This window comes from Rhinolophus sinicus, chromosome 7 (assembly GCF_057876585.1).
Source record: "Rhinolophus sinicus isolate RSI-liver-muscle chromosome 7, RSI-T2T, whole genome shotgun sequence".
NCBI classification, from domain to species: Eukaryota; Metazoa; Chordata; class Mammalia; order Chiroptera; family Rhinolophidae; genus Rhinolophus; species Rhinolophus sinicus.
Genome location: NC_142507.1, coordinates 42884885 through 42902215, shown reverse-complemented (window position 1 = coordinate 42902215; position 17331 = coordinate 42884885). Strand labels below are relative to the sequence as shown.

General features: G+C 51.9%; 2 protein-coding genes across 2 annotated transcripts; both read right to left on the bottom strand.

Annotated features, from left to right (window-relative positions):
• Nucleotides 1–2370: 2370 nt before the first annotated feature.
• LOC141568690 (glutathione S-transferase Mu 1-like) lies at nt 2371–8175 on the bottom strand. The gene is made up of 8 exons (XM_074319275.2): nt 8020–8175; nt 7661–7736; nt 7161–7225; nt 6771–6852; nt 6572–6672; nt 5678–5773; nt 5484–5594; nt 2371–3398 (listed from the first exon to the last, which is right to left on the bottom strand). Exons 1-8 carry the CDS (start codon nt 8053–8055, stop codon nt 3309–3311), a joined length of 657 nt encoding a protein of 218 aa, XP_074175376.2. The 5' UTR covers nt 8056–8175; the 3' UTR covers nt 2371–3308.
• Nucleotides 8176–9707: 1532 nt separating this feature from the next.
• Nucleotides 9708–16836, bottom strand: LOC109446754 (glutathione S-transferase Mu 1). The gene is made up of 8 exons (XM_074319274.2): nt 16680–16836; nt 16322–16397; nt 15822–15886; nt 15432–15513; nt 15233–15333; nt 14345–14440; nt 14151–14261; nt 9708–12055 (listed from the first exon to the last, which is right to left on the bottom strand). The coding sequence occupies exons 1-8, from the start codon at nt 16761–16763 to the stop codon at nt 11966–11968; spliced, it is 705 nt and encodes a 234-aa protein (XP_074175375.2). The 5' UTR covers nt 16764–16836; the 3' UTR covers nt 9708–11965.
• Between the last annotated feature and the right edge of the window lie 495 nt (nt 16837–17331).

The window sequence follows — 17331 nt, the reverse complement described above, 5'->3', positions numbered from 1 at the left end:
GTATAACACGCAACTGAACCTTCCAAATGGAATGTGAACAATTGTGACCTATGCAACTTGTGCCTTGCTTGCATAATGGGAAGTGGCTTGCTTGGGTTTTCTCTATTTTCCTTCCAATACTCATGATATAGCATCAACCAAGATACTGAGGAAGCCCGGTCAGGGATGGCAGAGCCACAAGATGGAAGGAGCCTGAGTCCCTGAGTGACTTCATGGAGCAGGGCTGCCTGGACTATCTCCCATGGAACATGGAAGAATAAACTTCCATGTTCTATAACCTGCTGTCTTGGGGTCTCTATTAGCTTTACCTTTCTCTGCTAATACCTTGATAATGGAGGAATAAATACTAAGGCAGGAGACTTAAGATTACAGACCCACGCAGGAGACACCAATGCAGGAAACCATGTTCTCAGAGTATGTCTCGTGTTCCCATTTTAGAAGGGAAAGATACACACTAAACCGTATGGGCAGAGTCAGGAGGCACCAAAGAATCCCCCGGTCTTGGGACCTCTGCTAGATCTAGCCACAATCAAATCGGTGTTTTTGCTTGCCTCAGTTTAAAGTACATACGTTCTACTATTTCTACCCCAGACTTTAAAATGTATGTTTTTACCTCTTATAAGTTTGACCACAATGTTTAAGGAAAAGTTGTTTTCATTTGCAACTGTCTTTATCACATCGCCCCTCCTTTTTAAGGATTGAGTTTTGTTTCTTTTTTTAAATAATCACCTATTACATTCAAATCTAATATTTAGGCTTTAGTATAGCTATGCCCTCTCTCTCTCTCTCTCTCTCTCTCTCTCTCTCTCTCTTTCTGTTGATTAGTTGGCTGGTTGTTTTTTAACTATGCCTTTTTGATTTGAGCTTCTAGATCAGAAGTCTGGTAAGAAGTCTGGTAACTGTGGCCATCTGTTTTTGAAGTTCTATTGGAATATAGCCCCACCCACTTATGTATTGTCCATGGATGCTTTCACGCTACAGTGATAGATGAGTAATTGTGACAAAGACCATATGGCACACAAAGCCATAAATATTTGCTATCTAGCCCTTTATAGAAAACATTTGCCAACCCATTCTATATTGCTTTTACTCTGATTAATATTTTTATTCTCTCTGCTTATCTTTTATCGTAATGTCACCCTAATTTCTATTCCTTTGTATTCTTATCCCTTGTCTTTAAGTTAAAGTTTAACATGTTTTTGGCTTAACTTTTATCTTACCAGTTTCATAAACTTTTATTAGCTTTGCTGAACTTTTATCTTACCAGTTTTGTTTTTTAATTAATCATTTATTTCTTAATGATCTTTAACGTTAGTCCTAGTGCTCCCTTTTTATTCAGTAACTGTAAGAAGTGCACTTGCAGGCAATAACCATCTGGACCAATGCTCAACAAGATTCTTCTCTAAATCTTCTCCTGTTAGGAGCTAAGTCTCAAGTGCCTTAGGGAGGCCCAACTCCTATCCAGCCACTGTTTGAGGAACCCACTCCTCATCAGATGGCTATTTGACGAATCCTTCACCTTTGCAGCTGTCAGGCCCACATCACCTCCTGGTTGGCTACCTTTTGGCCCAGGACACGAGGCCTGTCCATGTCAGGTCAAGTGATTCAAAGAGCAGCTGGACCCTATTAAATGCTTAAGGTGGAGCTGATGGCTCCTTCTCCCAGAGTCGTACATTTAAAATCTTCTGAGCCTTATTCTTAACCTCCAGCGGCTGAGATTCACTAGCTCCAGCGCTCTAAATCCCAATAATGGCTGTAGAGTTTGCCAGGGTTTCACCTAGAGATAATTCAAATTTCCAGCTTTTATTGACGATGTTCAGACAGTGTGATGGATATGAGAAAAAAAGTCAAATTAGACGTGGATTCGCTCCTCAACAAATGTATGATCGAGTTGGAGAGGAAAATAGTGAAACAATTATAATATAGTGGAATGGGTTTTGTTGAGCTGTCAGAGCACAGAGGAAGGGTAGTTACAGCCGGGAACATCCTGGAAAATGTTGACAGAAGGTAGTCCACCAGGCTCCCGCACTATCAATGGACTGTTCAACTCCCTTTTCCAGCACCCAAGAGCCCCCTGAACTATGATAGAATACAATGAGCTTACAGGGGGCACTCCATGAATGCTGAATTAAGAAGGGACCCAGACACAAAGGCCCCTCTTCTATAGAGACCCCATGCTGAGGCGCAAGGTACCGAGATAGAAATGAGCACGAAACCTTATAATCCTCTGTCCCCCCCACACACATCACTACCACCCAGCCACAGTGGACAACAGAAAGGAAAATGGACACCTCTCCCCCCGCCCCCCCCCCCACACATACACTCAGTTAGTCCTGAGTCCAGTGGCCAAGAGGGAAAAGAAGACAAACGTGTGCTTGAGGCTTTATTAGGGAGCAGGCAGGGCCGAGCAGGGACCATGCTGGGTGAGCCGGTCTTCAGGGCAGGGCTGGGAGCTCAGCAGTCAGGTCTGCAGGCCAGGGGTCCAGTCAGGCTCCTCAAAGCAGGGCAACTACTGAAAGGAACGTCAGTCTGGTTGGATTTCCTGCAAGAGGGGTAATGTGGATGGGGGTAGGAACACTGCTGAAGAAAAGTGGGGAGCTGACGCTTTAGAGGGCTTGGAGGAAAGGGGGTGGGGAAGATGATATGAGGGCCAATAAGGCATATGGTGGGAAGGGAGTAAAAAAGAGAAAGAAGTAAGAAAGCTGGTTCGAAAGGTGCAGAGAAGTCCATCTGTTCTCCAGGGCCACTGTGTGCTCCTGGCACCCCAATCCTGACTGTTACATGGACCTACTTGTTGTCCCACATAGCAACCTTTAGAAAGAGAGGTACTAGGAGGAAATGGCTAGACTTCACGTAGGCTGAGAGCTTCAGGCATCGGGGTGAGCAAAGCAGGACAGACCTCAGGTGTGCCGAGCACCTGGGGCTCATACATCCCATTCTAAATACATGGAGTTCAGGGCAGTGGTGAATACTCAGGGCTGAGCTCTCCAGGCGAAGGGTCCGGTTGGGCTCTTTGAACCAGAGGAACCACTGAAAGAAAGGCCAGTTTGGTTGGCTTTCGTGCAGAAAGGACAATGCTGCGGGGAGACTTCACAGAGAAAACTGGGGTGCTGTACAGCATTTAGATGTGGGTGAATTGGGACTGGAGAAGGAAAAGGCGCTAAACAGGGCCTCAGCAAAGGAAAGAAAAGGACAAATGAACAAGAAAGCTGGTTCTGGAGGTTCTGGGATATCCGGCTCTTCTCCAGGGCCCGGGCATAGCAAGCACAGCGCTGGCTTCTTGCAGCCATCTCCTGGCTGTGAAGGCCCTACTTGTTGCCCCACAAGGCAATTGTTCCGAAAAATGGTCTTGGGAGGAAGCGACTGGACTTCATGTATGCAGAGATCTTCTTCAGGCCCTGAGGGTAGAAAAAGAAGGCGAGACTTCAGGGTCTGCTGCCCCCCTGGAGATCAAGCAGCCCCACTCCACGCACACCGACTGCAGGCTCCGGAGAAGCCTTCTTTGTGGGATGAAATATTGGGGCAGAAGACGGTCTACCTGGCTGGGGTCCCCAGCTCTGGTAAATCAATCCTTCCAATTTCCTGTAACTGATGTGATATCTTAGTAGAGTCACCACATGATAAGACTCGACACGGTGCTAGGTACTTTACAACCACGAGAGATGATGAGAGAGGTTTAGAACCTCCATGCAACTCCCAACAAGACAGGTTATACAATCACCATTCATCAGAAAGGAAACCGAGGCACACAGAGCTAAAGCACCTTCCTCACGCTCACACAGCTGGCAAGCGGGAAGGGCTGCAAGGCAGCCTGGCGCTCTCTCTCTCTCTCTCTCTCTCTCCCATTCTATGGTCTTTGTGCTGCACTCCCCTCCCACACAGGAGGCCTGACCCTCCCAGTCTGCACAATCTAGTTCTGCAGAGAGAGAATCCTGGCTTGGCAGGGAACACAGAGGGACCCCGACACAGCAGAGGGGCTCAGAAGGAGCCTGTGCAGTTGCAGACTTGGCCAGATCACACCCAATGACTCAGCAAAACCGGGATGAAAGCTGATAGGAGGGTGAGCAGCAGGAAAGCCAGGCCAGACTCCTATTACGCCACTGAAAGGAGGAAATCCAGCGGTTTGGCCTGGTACTTGAGCCCAGTCTCACTGGGCCCTAAACTACCTCGTTCCCGGTCCTGCCACAGCCAACTAAGCCTCTGACAGGTGAGCACCATCTTCCCAAGATAGAGAACGCCCGGGAAGTACTACAGGATTCAAAGATCCTGGGACCGCCTGTCCCCAACAGGCCAGGCCCCAACAGGGCAGAGACTGTAGCCAACAGCTGTCCCCATCCCTCCCTGCCTGTCGGTCACCCAGCTCTTGCATCATCACCAAGGCTGATCAGTTTGGACTAGAACCAGAGCTGATAAGAACTAGCTGAGAAAGCAGATCTCTTGATGAGGAGAGGTAAAGGGAACGATTGCAGGCTGAAAAAACCTGGTGATCTGAGCCTCAAGTTCCCAAAACGTTCACAGAGCAGACATTGTGATTGACTGCCGGTGACCGATGACGAGCTGTGAGGTGGGGTCCACGCTCCGCTCCTCCAGCACCAAGCTGGTCCCACATCACCACACAGCTTGGTACCCCTGTACTTCTCCAACGGCACTGAGCCCCAGGACGGTGGTCTCCAGGCCTGGGTCACCTGTGCATCCCCTCTGCACCTGACACAGTGCCTCATACAGAGGAGAAGGGAAATCAGTGAACATGACAAAACAAATGACCACCCCACCTCAGTGACAGTATCTTGGGTAATTGGAGGGAAGAAGGAAAGAATGGGAAGGAGGAAAGAAAGAAGGAAAAAAGTGCCCAACACGGAAATCATCAAGATAAAACCCTTCCACAGGGAACCCATATATGTACATACATCCCAGCACCGACACCCCAGACACCTCAGTACTGACCGCCCCAGATGGGGGATCTCATTCTGCAAAGCTGTCTGGAGATCCGGAGTTAGTATTGCCCGAGTCTTTGAGGCTTAGTGTCAATCCTCCTTGTCTCAACTCTACTAATTCCCCTACATACAAACTGCTGAACATTCTGCTTCATCCACACTGTCCAGAGCTCGAAGCTCAGGCTGGAGAACGACCTGAGCTTTTCCTTTCAGTGCAGGAAACGGGGAGCCACTGACTGCTGCCCACAGAACCCAGTGCTGGCTGGGAGCCCAGCACAGCCTGCGCTGACTCCGTGACCTTGAGCAAATGACCTATCCTTTCAGCCTGACTTCTTTATCTGTAAAGTGGAGGTGATAGATCTACCATGTAGGAAAGTTGGAAACATTCAATGTAACACAACCTGTGTAAGATGCTGAGCACAGATCCTGATATAGCAAGTCTTCAATGAAAGCTAATTATTCTTCACTTTAGCTCCAGTCTCAGGAAAGCATCAGGGAGACAAGGGAAGACAGTAGACATATAAACATTTGGAGTATCAGTGGAATCACCTCGAAGCGGGCCATAAAGTCTTTCAGGTTCGGGAAGGGATCCAGGCACTTGGGCTCAAATACACGATGCACGTCAAAGACGTCATAAGCCAGGAAATCCACATAGGTGATCTGCGGAGAGGCAAAGGATGATGGGTGCCTAACTCTGAACCAGGGAAAACGTCATCTCCCCCACCCCAAAACCTTCCCCTTACCTTGTCCCCCGCAAACCAAGACCTCTTTCCCAGAAACTGTGAGAAGAGCTTCATCTTTTCAGGGAGCGCCTTCAAGTAATCGGGCTTCAGTTTCTCCTGAGGCACAAAATAGCTGTCACCACCCTCAGACACAGACTCCTCAGCAGACAGGGAGGCCTCCCCAGGGCAGTGCCTGACCCGCAGCTGCCATAGATGATAGATGAGCAGCCACGTGCCCTGACGGCACCTGCCTCAGTGCCCAGGCTACGATTTCATTGGATCTGGGTTCATAAAACTCCTACCGGGTACCAGTTCCCATCTGTAAGAAGTACTGGGAGGCACAGAGAAAATCAACGTGTTCCTGAACCTGTCACCACTCATCTCAAAACACCCTGCTCTGGGACAGACCCAGGGGTGCGGGGAGAACCTGGCAGAGCCCTGGACTCAGAAGTCAGGCAGAATCAAAGCAGCACAGACTAAAATGACCCAGGGAAAGAAGTCATAAGTTCTAGCCGGAAGGACACGAGCACTTTCCGCACAGGAGGAGAATGTCAGGGGCTGAGAGCAAGAGGGGAGGCGCAGAGGCTCTGTGGCTGCCCGTGCTGCCTACTGGGCACATGTGCTGACGTCCTCGGGTGTCCAGGAGGCAGTGCTGGGCTAACAAGCTGAACACACTTTAAGAACTAAACCTCCACCCTGGGGCGGGACTCTAGTCTAAGATGAAAGGAACTTCGTCAGTTTTCATGTGAGGCAGTGCGGGGTATGAGGGTCACTCTGCTGGGAGTATAGAGACCAGGTTGGAGGATCAGAAGTTCCAAGAAGGTCAAATGACAAACAGGACCAGAGCAGATGGGACACAAGAGTCCAAAGTTCTATCGAAACCTAGTCAGCCTAACAGAGCAGGAGGGGACTCACAAAATCAGGGCTGTAGCAAATCCTGCCCAGGGACATTCGAGTATCCATAAGCTCATTCTCCAAAATGTCCACACGAATCATCTCCTCCTCCGTCTCCCCACCTACAGACACAGCAGAGATTCTCCCTCACTATCCCGCCCCAGCCAGCACAGGGGCATAGCCACCGGTCCCCCAGCATCCTGCCCTCAATCCCACTCACATAGGTTATGCTTGCGAGCAATGTAGCGAAGGATGGCGTTGCTCTGGGTGAGTCTGTGAGTCCCATCAATTAAGTAGGGCAGCTGAAAGGTCAACAGGGGCAGTCAGCCATAGGCTCCCCTGTACCCCGTCCCTTCATCAAAGGCAGAGACGAAACTGGCCTCTCAGTGTTTGGCCCATGGCAGTCACTGAGTAAATATACTTTAAAATGAATGAATGAGCTGGTCACAGAACATCATGGAAAGGCACTGAAGAGAACCAGGAAGCTGAGAGGCTGAGCAGAAGCCTCTATCCTGAAGCCTCTATGCAAGCTAGGAAAGGAGATTTCAGAGTAGAGGCAAAGTTCAAGGCAAGGTTCAGTCTCCCACAGCACCCCAGCCTCTGCACCTACATTGGGGAAGTCCAGGCCCAGCTTGAATTTTTCACTCAGCCACTGGCTTCTGTCATGGTCGGGAGCTGTGGTAGAGAAAATGGAGTGAAAGAAACCTCCCAAGTCCAACCCTCTTTCCCAGGGAACCTACCAAGGAGTCAGTGGCAAAGCCCCTGACAGGTGGATCTGGAATCTGAACCACTAAGTGTCTCATTCCAGGTGTGGGGGGTCAGGGGGGACGCTGAAAAGTCTCAAGAACCCAGGTGGGTAAGGCTTGCACAAGGTGTAGGCAAGCCCTAGGGGGAGACGCCTCCCAGTAACTGCACACAGGGGGCCCAGCAATCCCCTCTCCTGTCCTATTTGCAAGGCCAAGCTGTACTCAGAGGGCTTGGGGAAGGACAAGCCCCTGCTCCAGCTGGCGGAGGGCATCAGCGGTGAGCAACAGGTGGCCAGGACACCGCGCTTGGTACCAAATCAGCAGGAGGTGGGCCGCAGTCGGAACACAGGGAGGATGCCATTACCGTCCCCCATGGCGTACTTCTTCTCCTCATACTTGGAGTCTGTGTACTCCAGGAGCAGGCGGATGGCGTGAGCCAGCTGGGAGAGACGGCCGCGACGGAGGTCAGAGACGGGGGGCTCCTACCGCGTGACAGGCTCTCTCCGCTGCGGGGAACCCCCAGCCCCCCAACACCCCCACACACGCCCGCCGCCCTCCCGTCAGGCGCCCCCACACACGCCCACCTGAGAAGGAAAGGGGGCGCAATGGGTCTTGGCTGCAGCCATCCCTGAGGACCCTTGTGGTCGAACCGGCCCCCTGCTGCGCCGCGTTTCCCGGTTTGCCCGCCTCCATCCCATCCGCCCGGGTGGACCCCTCGCTCACCCCGCGGATGTCCCAGTACCCCAAAGTCATGGCCATGGCGCTGATTTTCGTGCTCTGAGTTCGGGGCTTTGGCCGACAAAGACCTGAAATAAATCTTCTGACCGAGGGGCGGGGCCTAAAGCGCTCACGGCCCTCCCCTTGGCTCCGCCCCACGACGTCCCAGACACAGTGATTCCTGGGGCGACTGCAGCCCCAGGGCAGCCGCGGGGCTTCCCGAGCCCGGGAATGGGCGCCACGAGGCAGAGGGCGTACATTGTCAGGCTCCCGGAAGTTCCTCAACGACTCTGCGGTGCGGCTCCCCTGCCCCCATTGTCCTCTCGGCTAGGTCAGAGGGAGTTGGCAATGCGCTTGGGAGACAAGTCTGAATCACGAAAAGAACACGGCTCCTCTCCCTTCTCTCCCCCTCCAGGCACCTCTCCCTTCTCTCCCCCTCCAGGCATTGCTCAGCTTCGCCCCTGGGCTGCAGAGTTCTCGTGGGCTCTGGGAGGCTCAGATTGCCATGTTAAAGCCAAAGAGTGGCGCCCCTCAAATCGAGTGTCAATCAGCACGTGTGACAGGAAGACCAGCCAGTCTGAACGCTCCTCTAGACCCGAGAATCCCTGACAGCCTTGTGTTTTCAAGCGCAGGCTCTCAGTGGGCTAGGAACACCCAGGACCAGGGGCAGAGTAAGGGAAACGTGTTCTCAATGTTTTCCTTTCACGAACTTTGGAGGACCCAGCCCTTTGCTTAAGTGGCTAAGAGTGACAAGGATCACATAGAAATTAAGTTAGCTTTATGGTCTAAGTGGTGAATCTACATCCAGAAGTAGAGAGGTGGGGTATCGAGGTGTAGACCAGAGATGTCCTGCCAGCCAGCGACATGTCCCTCACATTGACAAGGACACTCACCTGGAGCATGGTGGTCACAGAGGGAGTGTGAGGGAGGGGGGAAGAGCTGTCCTCTGAGGGTCCAGAGAGACCTGTCCTGCTGCAGAGAGTGGCCCCGCGGGGAGGGGAGTGGGGGGTGGGGGAAGGGGTGGCTGGTCAGGAGCCTGGAGGATGCCCCACAGGACCAGTTAGTGCGGGTCCATTGATTCCAGCCCTGACCCTGGCTCCTGACACACGTGTGCTTTGAAGTATAAGAGGGTGGCTAGATAACCTTTGATGTACCTCTGTGATCTGTGACCTGTGGTACAACATCTACAAGAAAAATGTCCTATCTGCCACCTTTCCTCTTGGAAGGCACAAGACTATTTCAAAACTAAGAGAATAGGACATTGTTTGGTTGTGGTGATTTTCTTTAAAAAAAAAGGGGGGGGGAATATAAGGTTTAGTGGCTATATTTTTGGATATGTAAAAACTGATGAGTGGAACTTTAGAAAACAATTGGGCTTAGAAGTTAGAGGGCCTTCTGGTTAGCAGTATGGAGCACCCAGTCCCCTGGCGACCAGCTGGCAGAGGGCTGTGTGCAGGAAGGACCTGGAAATAATCTTGCACTGGGGGCTGTCGCTGCAGGCAGCAGGAACATGACAATGAGTTGGGCAGAGAACATGGTGGATGGGCTGGGAAGCCTGGTCGTCCAGGATACGTATGTAACTCTGGCTGTCAGACAGCAGGCCCCCTGAAGCTCCCACACATAGCTCCAGAGCCAGGCAGCACTGAGGCCTGACTCTCATATGGGGAGAGATAAAGAAAAACACACAAATAATATAACATATAAAACAATATATATGTAGATATCATTTAGCTAAAGCACCCAAATCTTAAGTGTACAATTCTGTGGCATTTTACATATGAATATTCATGGAATGACCACCCAGATCAAAACAGAACATTTGCAGCACAAGTCCCTTCAATGAGCAACCCCACACACAAGTCACCATTCACCTGACCTCGGTCAACTTGGATTCATTTTGCCTACAGATTTTCCTATAGATAGAATTATATAGTACATACTGTTTTGTGTCTGCATGCTTTTCGTCAACACTGAGTGAGAGTCAACCATGTTGTTGCGTGTAGCAATACATTATTTTCATTGTAGTATATTCCTTGTAGACAGTATTCCATCATAGGAATAATGGAATCATAATAGACCAGTTTATCTGTCCATTCTCCCATTGATAGACATTCGGTTAGCTGCCAGTTATTGGCTATTTCAAATAAAGCTGCCTTGAATGTTACTGTAAGTACATGTCTTCCAGAAGACATAAGCACTCATCTGTGTTGGTACATAGCAAGAAGTAGGATTCCAGAGGCAGAGGGTAGATGTTTAGTTCTGGTAGATCTTGCTGGTGTTCCAAAGTGGTTCTGCCATCAGCAATGAATGACACTTCCAGTGACTCCATAAATTCAGCAATTGTCCATCCTTTTCATTTTAGCTTATGTGGATATATAACAGGATCCAACTTGTTCATAACTTCTCCAATATCTAATGACATTGAGCATTTTTTCATATGCTTATTGGCCATTTGGAAATTCTCTTTTGGCAAAGGCCTGTTCAAGACTGGGCCCTTTTTTCATTATTTTTGGATGTATCATTTTTGGACAAATATCCTTGTGGATTTGCAATATTTCCCCCAGCTGAGCCTTGCCTGAATACCAGACCCACAAAATCAGCAACTGTTTATGGTGGCGCATTTTGGGAACTCCTGAGCTACTAGAAACTTCCTCGTACGCAGCCCACTCTCAGGTGTGATTGCAGTGCCAATGGAGGAACGGTGACTGGTGAATGAGGGTGGAGGAAAGAAACCTAGGTTTAGATTGCTCGTGGAAGGGTGCGACACGGGTAGGAAATTCGCCCCTAGGTCCCCATAGTAACTTTGGACTTGGATACCTCAGAATGTCAAGAAGAACCTAAAAGCTTCTGAAGATTTTTTTTAAAAGGCCATTACTAAAAAGGGATTTAAGTCAGGCTGGCATCACCCTTCTCATCAGCAGTGCTGAATTCCAGAAGCTGAGGATTCCATCAGACATCTGAAGGTCTTCATTCTAGTTCAGTGTACACGAGGATAGACATTTTCGGATCTGCAAGGACTAAAGAAATGTTTCTCACAGATACCTAGGGAAAAGAAGGAATCAACCAGGAAACAAGGTTCTAAATGACAGCTGTGCAGCAAGCCTAGAGGGTACCTGGAAGACATCTGAGAAAAGAGTAAAGATGGGACCCTAGAGACTTGACAGATGTGATAAAGCCAGACAGTGTAAAAGGGAAAAGGAATCCTGGTTCTCTCCACTGGGGATTCCCACCACCTCTGGGCCCAACTCACTAAGACACACAGCTCTGCATACTGAGACCCCATAATGGAGGATGAACGAGTGAGACATTGAGGCCCAGAAAGAGGCCTCCCTTGTACAGAGAGCCGGATGAGGCTTCCCAGTGGGAACAAGAAGTCTCCAAACATCTTCCTACCACATAGCAGCCACAAGCACAAAGTGACTGTCTATGTCACCAGTCAGGCCCTTGGAAGCAGTGGGGCCAGCTGGAGAGTTCAGGGGACCAGGAGAGAATGAGACAAGACATACCAGGCTTTACTAGGGATTAAGGCTTTACTAGGGATCACGCACATCTGGGCAGGGTCCACGCAGGTGAGCAGGGCCTGCACCGAGTCTAATACTGGTCTTCAGGGCAACGCTCGGAGCTCAGCATTGAGCTCTCCAGGCCAGGGGTCCAGTCGGGCCCCTTGAACCAGAGCAACCCTGAAAGGAAGGTCAGTCTGGTTGGCTTTAGTGCAGGAAGGGGGGACACTTCACAGAAAAAACTGGGGTGCTGTGGAGCTTTCAGAACCAGGGAGAATTGGGATTAGAGAAGGGAAAGGGACCAAATAGAGCCTCAGTGAAGGAAAGAAAACAAGGACAAATGAACAAGAAAGCTGGTTCTGGCGGTTCTGGGATATCCGGCTCTTCTCCAGGGCCCGGGCATAGCAAGCACAGCGCTGGCTTCTTGCACCCATCTCCTGGCTGTGAAGGCCCTACTTGTTGCCCCAGAAGGCCACCTTTGTGTACACAGGGCTTGGGAGGAAGCGACTGGACTTCATGTATGCAGAGATCTTCTTCAGGCCCTGAGGGTAGAAAAAGAAGGCGAGACTTCAGGGTCTGCTGCCCCCCTGGAGATCAAGCAGCCCCACTCCACGCACACCGACTGCAGGCTCCGGAGAAGCCTTCTTTGTGGGGTCAACCGTTGGGGCAGAAGACAGTCTACCTGGCTGGGGTCCCCAGCTCTGGTAAATTAATGCTTCCAGTTTCCTGTAACTGATGTGGTATCTTAGTAGAGTCACCACATGATAAGACTCGACACGGTGCTAGGTACTTTACAACCACGAGAGATGATGAGAGAGGTTTAGAACCTCCATGCAACTCCCTACAAGACAGGTTATACAATCACCATTCATCAGAAAGGAAACCGAGGCACACAGAGCTAAAGCACCTTCCTCACGCTCACACAGCTGGCAAGCGGGAAGGGCTGCAAGGCAGCCTGGCGCTCTCTCTCTCTCTCTCTCTCTCTCTCTCTCTCTCTCTCTCTCTGTCTCCCATTCTATGGTCTTTGTGCTGCACTCCCCTCCCACACAGGAGGCCTGACCCTCCCAGTCTGCACAATCTAGTTCTGCAGAGAGAGAATACTGGCTTGGCAGGGAACACAGAGGGACCCCGACACAGCAGAGGGGCTCAGAAGGAGCCTGTGCAGTTGCAGACTTGGCCAGATCACACCCAATGACTCAGCAAAACCGGGATGAAAGCTGATAGGAGGGTGAGCAGCAGGAAAGCCAGGCCAGACTCTTATTACGCCACTGAAAGGAGGAAATCCAGCGGTTTGGCCTGGTACTTGAGCCCAGTCTCACTGGGCCCCAAACTACCTCGTTCCCAGTCCTGCCACAGCCAACTAAGCCTCTGACAGGTGAGCACCATCTTCCCAAGATAGAGAACGCCCGGGAAGTACTACAGGATTCAAAGATCCTGGGACCGCCTGTCCCCAACAGGCCAGACCCCAACAGGGCAGAGACTGTAGCCAACAGCTGTCCCCATCCCTCCCTGCCTGTTGGTCACCCAGCTCTTGCATCATCACCAAGGCTGATCAGTTTGGACCAGAACCAGAGCTGATAAGAACTAGCTGAGAAAGCAGATCTCTTGATGAGGAGTGGCAAAGGGAAAGACTGCAGGTGAAAACACCTGGTGATCTGAGCCTCAAGTTCCCAAAACGTTCACAGAGCAGACATTGTGATTGACTGCCAGTGACCGATGACGAGCTGTGAGGTGGGGTCCACGCTCCGCTCCTCCAGCACCAATTTGGTCCCACATACCACACAGCTTGGTACCCCTGTACTTCTCCAACGGCACTGAGCCCCAGGACGGTGGTCTCCAGGCCTGGGTCACCTGTGCATCCCCTCTGCACCTGACACAGTGCCTCATACAGAGGAGAAGGGAAATCAGTGAACAGGACAAAACAAATGACCACCCCACCTCAGTGACAGTATCTTGGGTAATTAGAGGGAAGAAGGAAAGAATGGGAAGAGGAAAAAAAGTGCCCAACACAGAAATCATCAAGATAAAACCCTTCCGCAGGGAACCCATATATGTACATACATCCCAGCACCGACACCCCAGACACCTCAGTACTGACCGCCCCAGATGGGGGATCTCATTCTGCAAAGCTGTCTGGAGATCCGGAGTTAGTATTGCCCGAGTCTTTGAGGCTTAGTGTCAATCCTCCTTGTCTCAACTCTACTAATTCCCCTACATACAAACTGATGAACATTCTGCTTCATCCACACTGTCCGGAGCTCGAAGCCCAGGCTGGAGAACGACCTGAGCTTTTCCTTTCAGTGCAGGAAACGGGGAGCCACTGACTGCTGCCCACAGAACCCAGTGCTGACTGGGAGCCCAGCACAGCCTGCGCTGACTCTGTGACCTTGAGCAAATGACCTATCCTTTCAGCCTGACTTCTTTATCTGTAAAGTGGAGGTGATAGATCTACCACGTAGGAAAGTTGGAAACATTCAATGTAACACAACCTGTGTAAGATGCTGAGCACAGATCCTGATATAGCAAGTCTTCAATGAAAGCTAATTATTCTTCACTTTAGCTCCAGTCTCAGGAAAGCATCAGGGAGACAAGGGAAGACAGTAGACATATAAATATTTGGAGGATCAGTGGAATCACCTCGAAGCGGGCCACAAAGTCTTTCAGGTTCGGGAAGGCATCCAGGCACTTGGGCTCGAATACACGATGCAGGTCTAAGATGTCATAAGCCAAGAAATCCACATAGGTGATCTGCGGAGAGGCAAAGGATGATGGGTGCCTAACTCTGAACCAGGGAAAACGTCATCTCCCCCACCCCAAAACCTTCCCCTTACCTTGTCCCCCGCAAACCAAGACCTCTTTCCCAGAAACTGTGAGAAGAGCTTCATCTTTTCAGGGAGCGCCTTCAAGTAATCGGGCTTCAGTTTCTCCTGAGGCACAAAATAGCTGTCACCACCCTCAGACACAGACTCCTCAGCAGACAGGGAGGCCTCCCCAGGGCAGTGCCTGACCCGCAGCTGCCATAGATGAGCAGCCACGTGCCCTGACGGCACCTGCCTCAGTGCCCAGGCTACGATTTCATCGGACCTGGGTTCATAAAACTCCTACCGGGTACCAGTTCCCATCTGTAAGAAGTACTGGGAGGCACAGAGAAAAACCAACGTGTTCCTGAACCTGTCACCACTCATCTCAAAACACCCTGCTCTGGGACAGACCCAGGGGTGCGGGGAGAACCTGGCAGAGCCCTGGACTCAGAAGTCAGGCAGAATCAAAGCAGCACAGACTAAAATGACCCAGGGAAAGAAGTCATAAGTTCTAGCCGGAAGGACACGAGCACTTTCCGGACAGGAGGAGAATGTCAGGGGCTGAGAGCAAGAGGGGAGGCGCAGAGGCTCTGTGGCTGCTCGTGCTGCCTACTGGGCACATGTGCTGACGTCCTCGGGTGTCCAGGAGGCAGTGCTGGGCTAACAAGCTGAACACACTTTAAGAACTAAACCTCCACCCTGGGGCGGGACTCTAGTCTAAGATGAAAGGAACTTCGTCAGTTTTCATGTGAGGCAGTGCGGGGTATGAGGGTCACTCTGCTGGGAGTATAGAGACCAGGTTGGAGGATCAGAAGTTCCAAGAAGGTCAAATGACAAACAGGACCAGAGCAGATGGGACACAAGAGTCCAAAATCCTATCGAACCCTGTCCAGCTTAACCAAGTTTGAGGGGACTCACAAATTCAGGGCTGTAGCAAACCCTGGCCAGCTGATTAGACGAGTCCATAACTTCGTTCTCCAAAATGTCCACACGAATCCTCTCCTCCTCCGTCTCCCCACCTATAGACACAGCAGAGATTCTCCCTCACTATCCCGCCCCAGCCAGCACAGGGGCATAGCCACCGGTCCCCCAGCATCCTGCCCTCAATCCCACTCACATAGGTTATGCTTGCGAGCAATGTAGCGAAGGATGGCGTTGCTCTGGGTGAGTCTGTGAGTCCCATCAATTAAGTAGGGCAGCTGAAAGGTCAACAGGGGCAGTCAGCCATAGGCTCCCCTGTACCCCCTCCCTTCATCAAGGGCAGAGACGAAACTGGCCTCTCAGTGTTTGGCCCATGGTAGTCACTGAGTAAATACACTTTAAAATGAATGAATGAGCTGGTCACAGAACATCATGGAAAGGCACTGAAGAGAACCAGGAAGCTGAGAGGCTGAGCAGAAGCCTCTATCCTGAAGCCTCTATGCAAGCTGGGAAAGGAGATTTCAGAGTAGAGGCAAAGTTCAAGGCAAGGTTCAGTGTCCCACAGCGCCCCAGCCTCTGCACCTACATTGGGGAAGTCCAGGCCCAGCTTGAATTTTTCATTCAGCCACTGGCTTCTGTCATAGTCGGGAGCTGTGGTAGAGAAAATGGAGTGAAAGAAACCTCCCAAGGCCAACCCTCTTTCCCAGGGAACCTACCAAGGAGTCAGTGGCAAAGCCCCTGACAGGTGGATCTGGAATTTGAACCACTAAGTGTCTCATTCCAGGTGTGGGGGGTCAGGGGGGACGCTGAAAAGTCTCAAGAACCCAGGTGGGTAAGGCTTGCACAAGGTGTAGGCAAGCCCTAGGGGGAGACGCCTCCCAGTAACTGCACACAGGGGGCCCAGCAATCCCCTCTCCTGTCCTATTTGCAAGGCCAAGCTGTACTCAGAGGGCTTGGGGAAGGACAAGCCCCTGCTCCAGCTGGCGGAGGGCATCAGCGGTGAGCAACAGGTGGCCAGGACACCGCGCTTGGTACCAAATCAGCAGGAGGTGGGCCGCAGTCGGAACACAGGGAGGATGCCATTACCGTCCCCCATGGCGTACTTCTTCTCCTCATACTTGGAGTCTGTGTACTCCAGGAGCAGGCGGATGGCGTGAGCCAGCTGGGAGAGACGGCCGCGACAGACGTCAGAGACGGGGGCTCCTACCGCGTGACAGGCTCTCTCCGCTGCGGGGAACCCCCAGCCCCCCAACACCCCCACACACGCCCGCCGCCCTCCCGTCAGGCGCCCGCACACACGCCCACCTGAGAAGGAAAGGGGGCGCAATGGGTCTTGGCTGCAGCCATCCCTGAGGACCCTTGTGGTCGAACCGGCCCCCTGCTGCGCCGCATTTCCCGGTTTGCCCGCCTCCATCCCATCCGCCCGGGTGGACCCCTCGCTCACCCCGCGGATGTCCCAGTATCCCAAAGTCATGGCCATGGTCAGCGTTTCGTGGTTGCAGGCATCAGACACCCGCTGTAACTTCATCCGGGTGCTTGGGCCGCGGAGGTTGGTCGAGGCCCCGCCCCCGCCACCCAGCCAATCTCAGCCTCTTGCGACCGCGGCACCCGAAGCCCCAGATTAGGCTTCTAGACCCCAGGGCGGGTCCAAATAGTCCATTTCCGCTCCCGACAGGCCGGCCTTGGAGATCCCAGGTCTGGGCGCCGAGACGTGGGACCCCCTGGCTCGGCCTTGCCTGAGTCCCCCAGCCGGATCCGGGGCTCCCGCCCGCGTCGTAACCTCGGGCAGTGCGCTTGGGACACAAGTCTGAGTCACGAAAAGAACACGGCTCCTCTCCCTTCTCTCCCCCTCCAGGCACCTCTCCCTTCTCTCCCCCTCCAGGCATTGCTCAGCTTCGCCCCTGGGCTGCCGAGTTCTCGTGGGCTCTGGGAGGCTCAGACTGCCATGTTAAAGCCAAAGAGTGGCGCCCCTCAAATCGAGTGTCAATCAGCACGTGTGACAGGAAGACCATCCAGTCTGAACGCTCCTCTAGACCCGAGAATCCCTGACAGCCTTGTGGTTTTCAAGCGCAGGCTCTCAGTGGGCTAGGAACACC

What these genes read in the sequence shown, in the direction of transcription:
- LOC109446754 (XM_074319274.2), bottom strand. Translation starts at nt 16,763, where the DNA reads ATGAAGTTACAGCGGGTGTCTGATGCCTGCAACCACGAAACGCTGACC. An exon ending in GATACTGGGACATCCGCGGG is followed by an intron (nt 16,398 to 16,679) that starts GTGAGCGAGGGG and finishes CGTCTCTCCCAG; the next exon opens with CTGGCTCACGCCATCCGCCT. An exon ending in CTTGGTTTGCGGGGGACAAG is followed by an intron (nt 14,262 to 14,344) that starts GTAAGGGGAAGG and finishes GCCTCTCCGCAG; the next exon opens with ATCACCTATGTGGATTTCTT.
- LOC141568690 (XM_074319275.2), bottom strand. Translation starts at nt 8,055, where the DNA reads ATGGCCATGACTTTGGGGTACTGGGACATCCGCGGG. An exon ending in GAAGTACGCCATGGGGGACG is followed by an intron (nt 7,226 to 7,660) that starts GTAATGGCATCC and finishes TCTCTACCACAG; the next exon opens with CTCCCGACCATGACAGAAGC. An exon ending in ACTTTATGGCCCGCTTCGAG is followed by an intron (nt 3,399 to 5,483) that starts GTGATTCCACTG and finishes TTCTACCCTCAG; the next exon opens with GGCCTGAAGAAGATCTCTGC.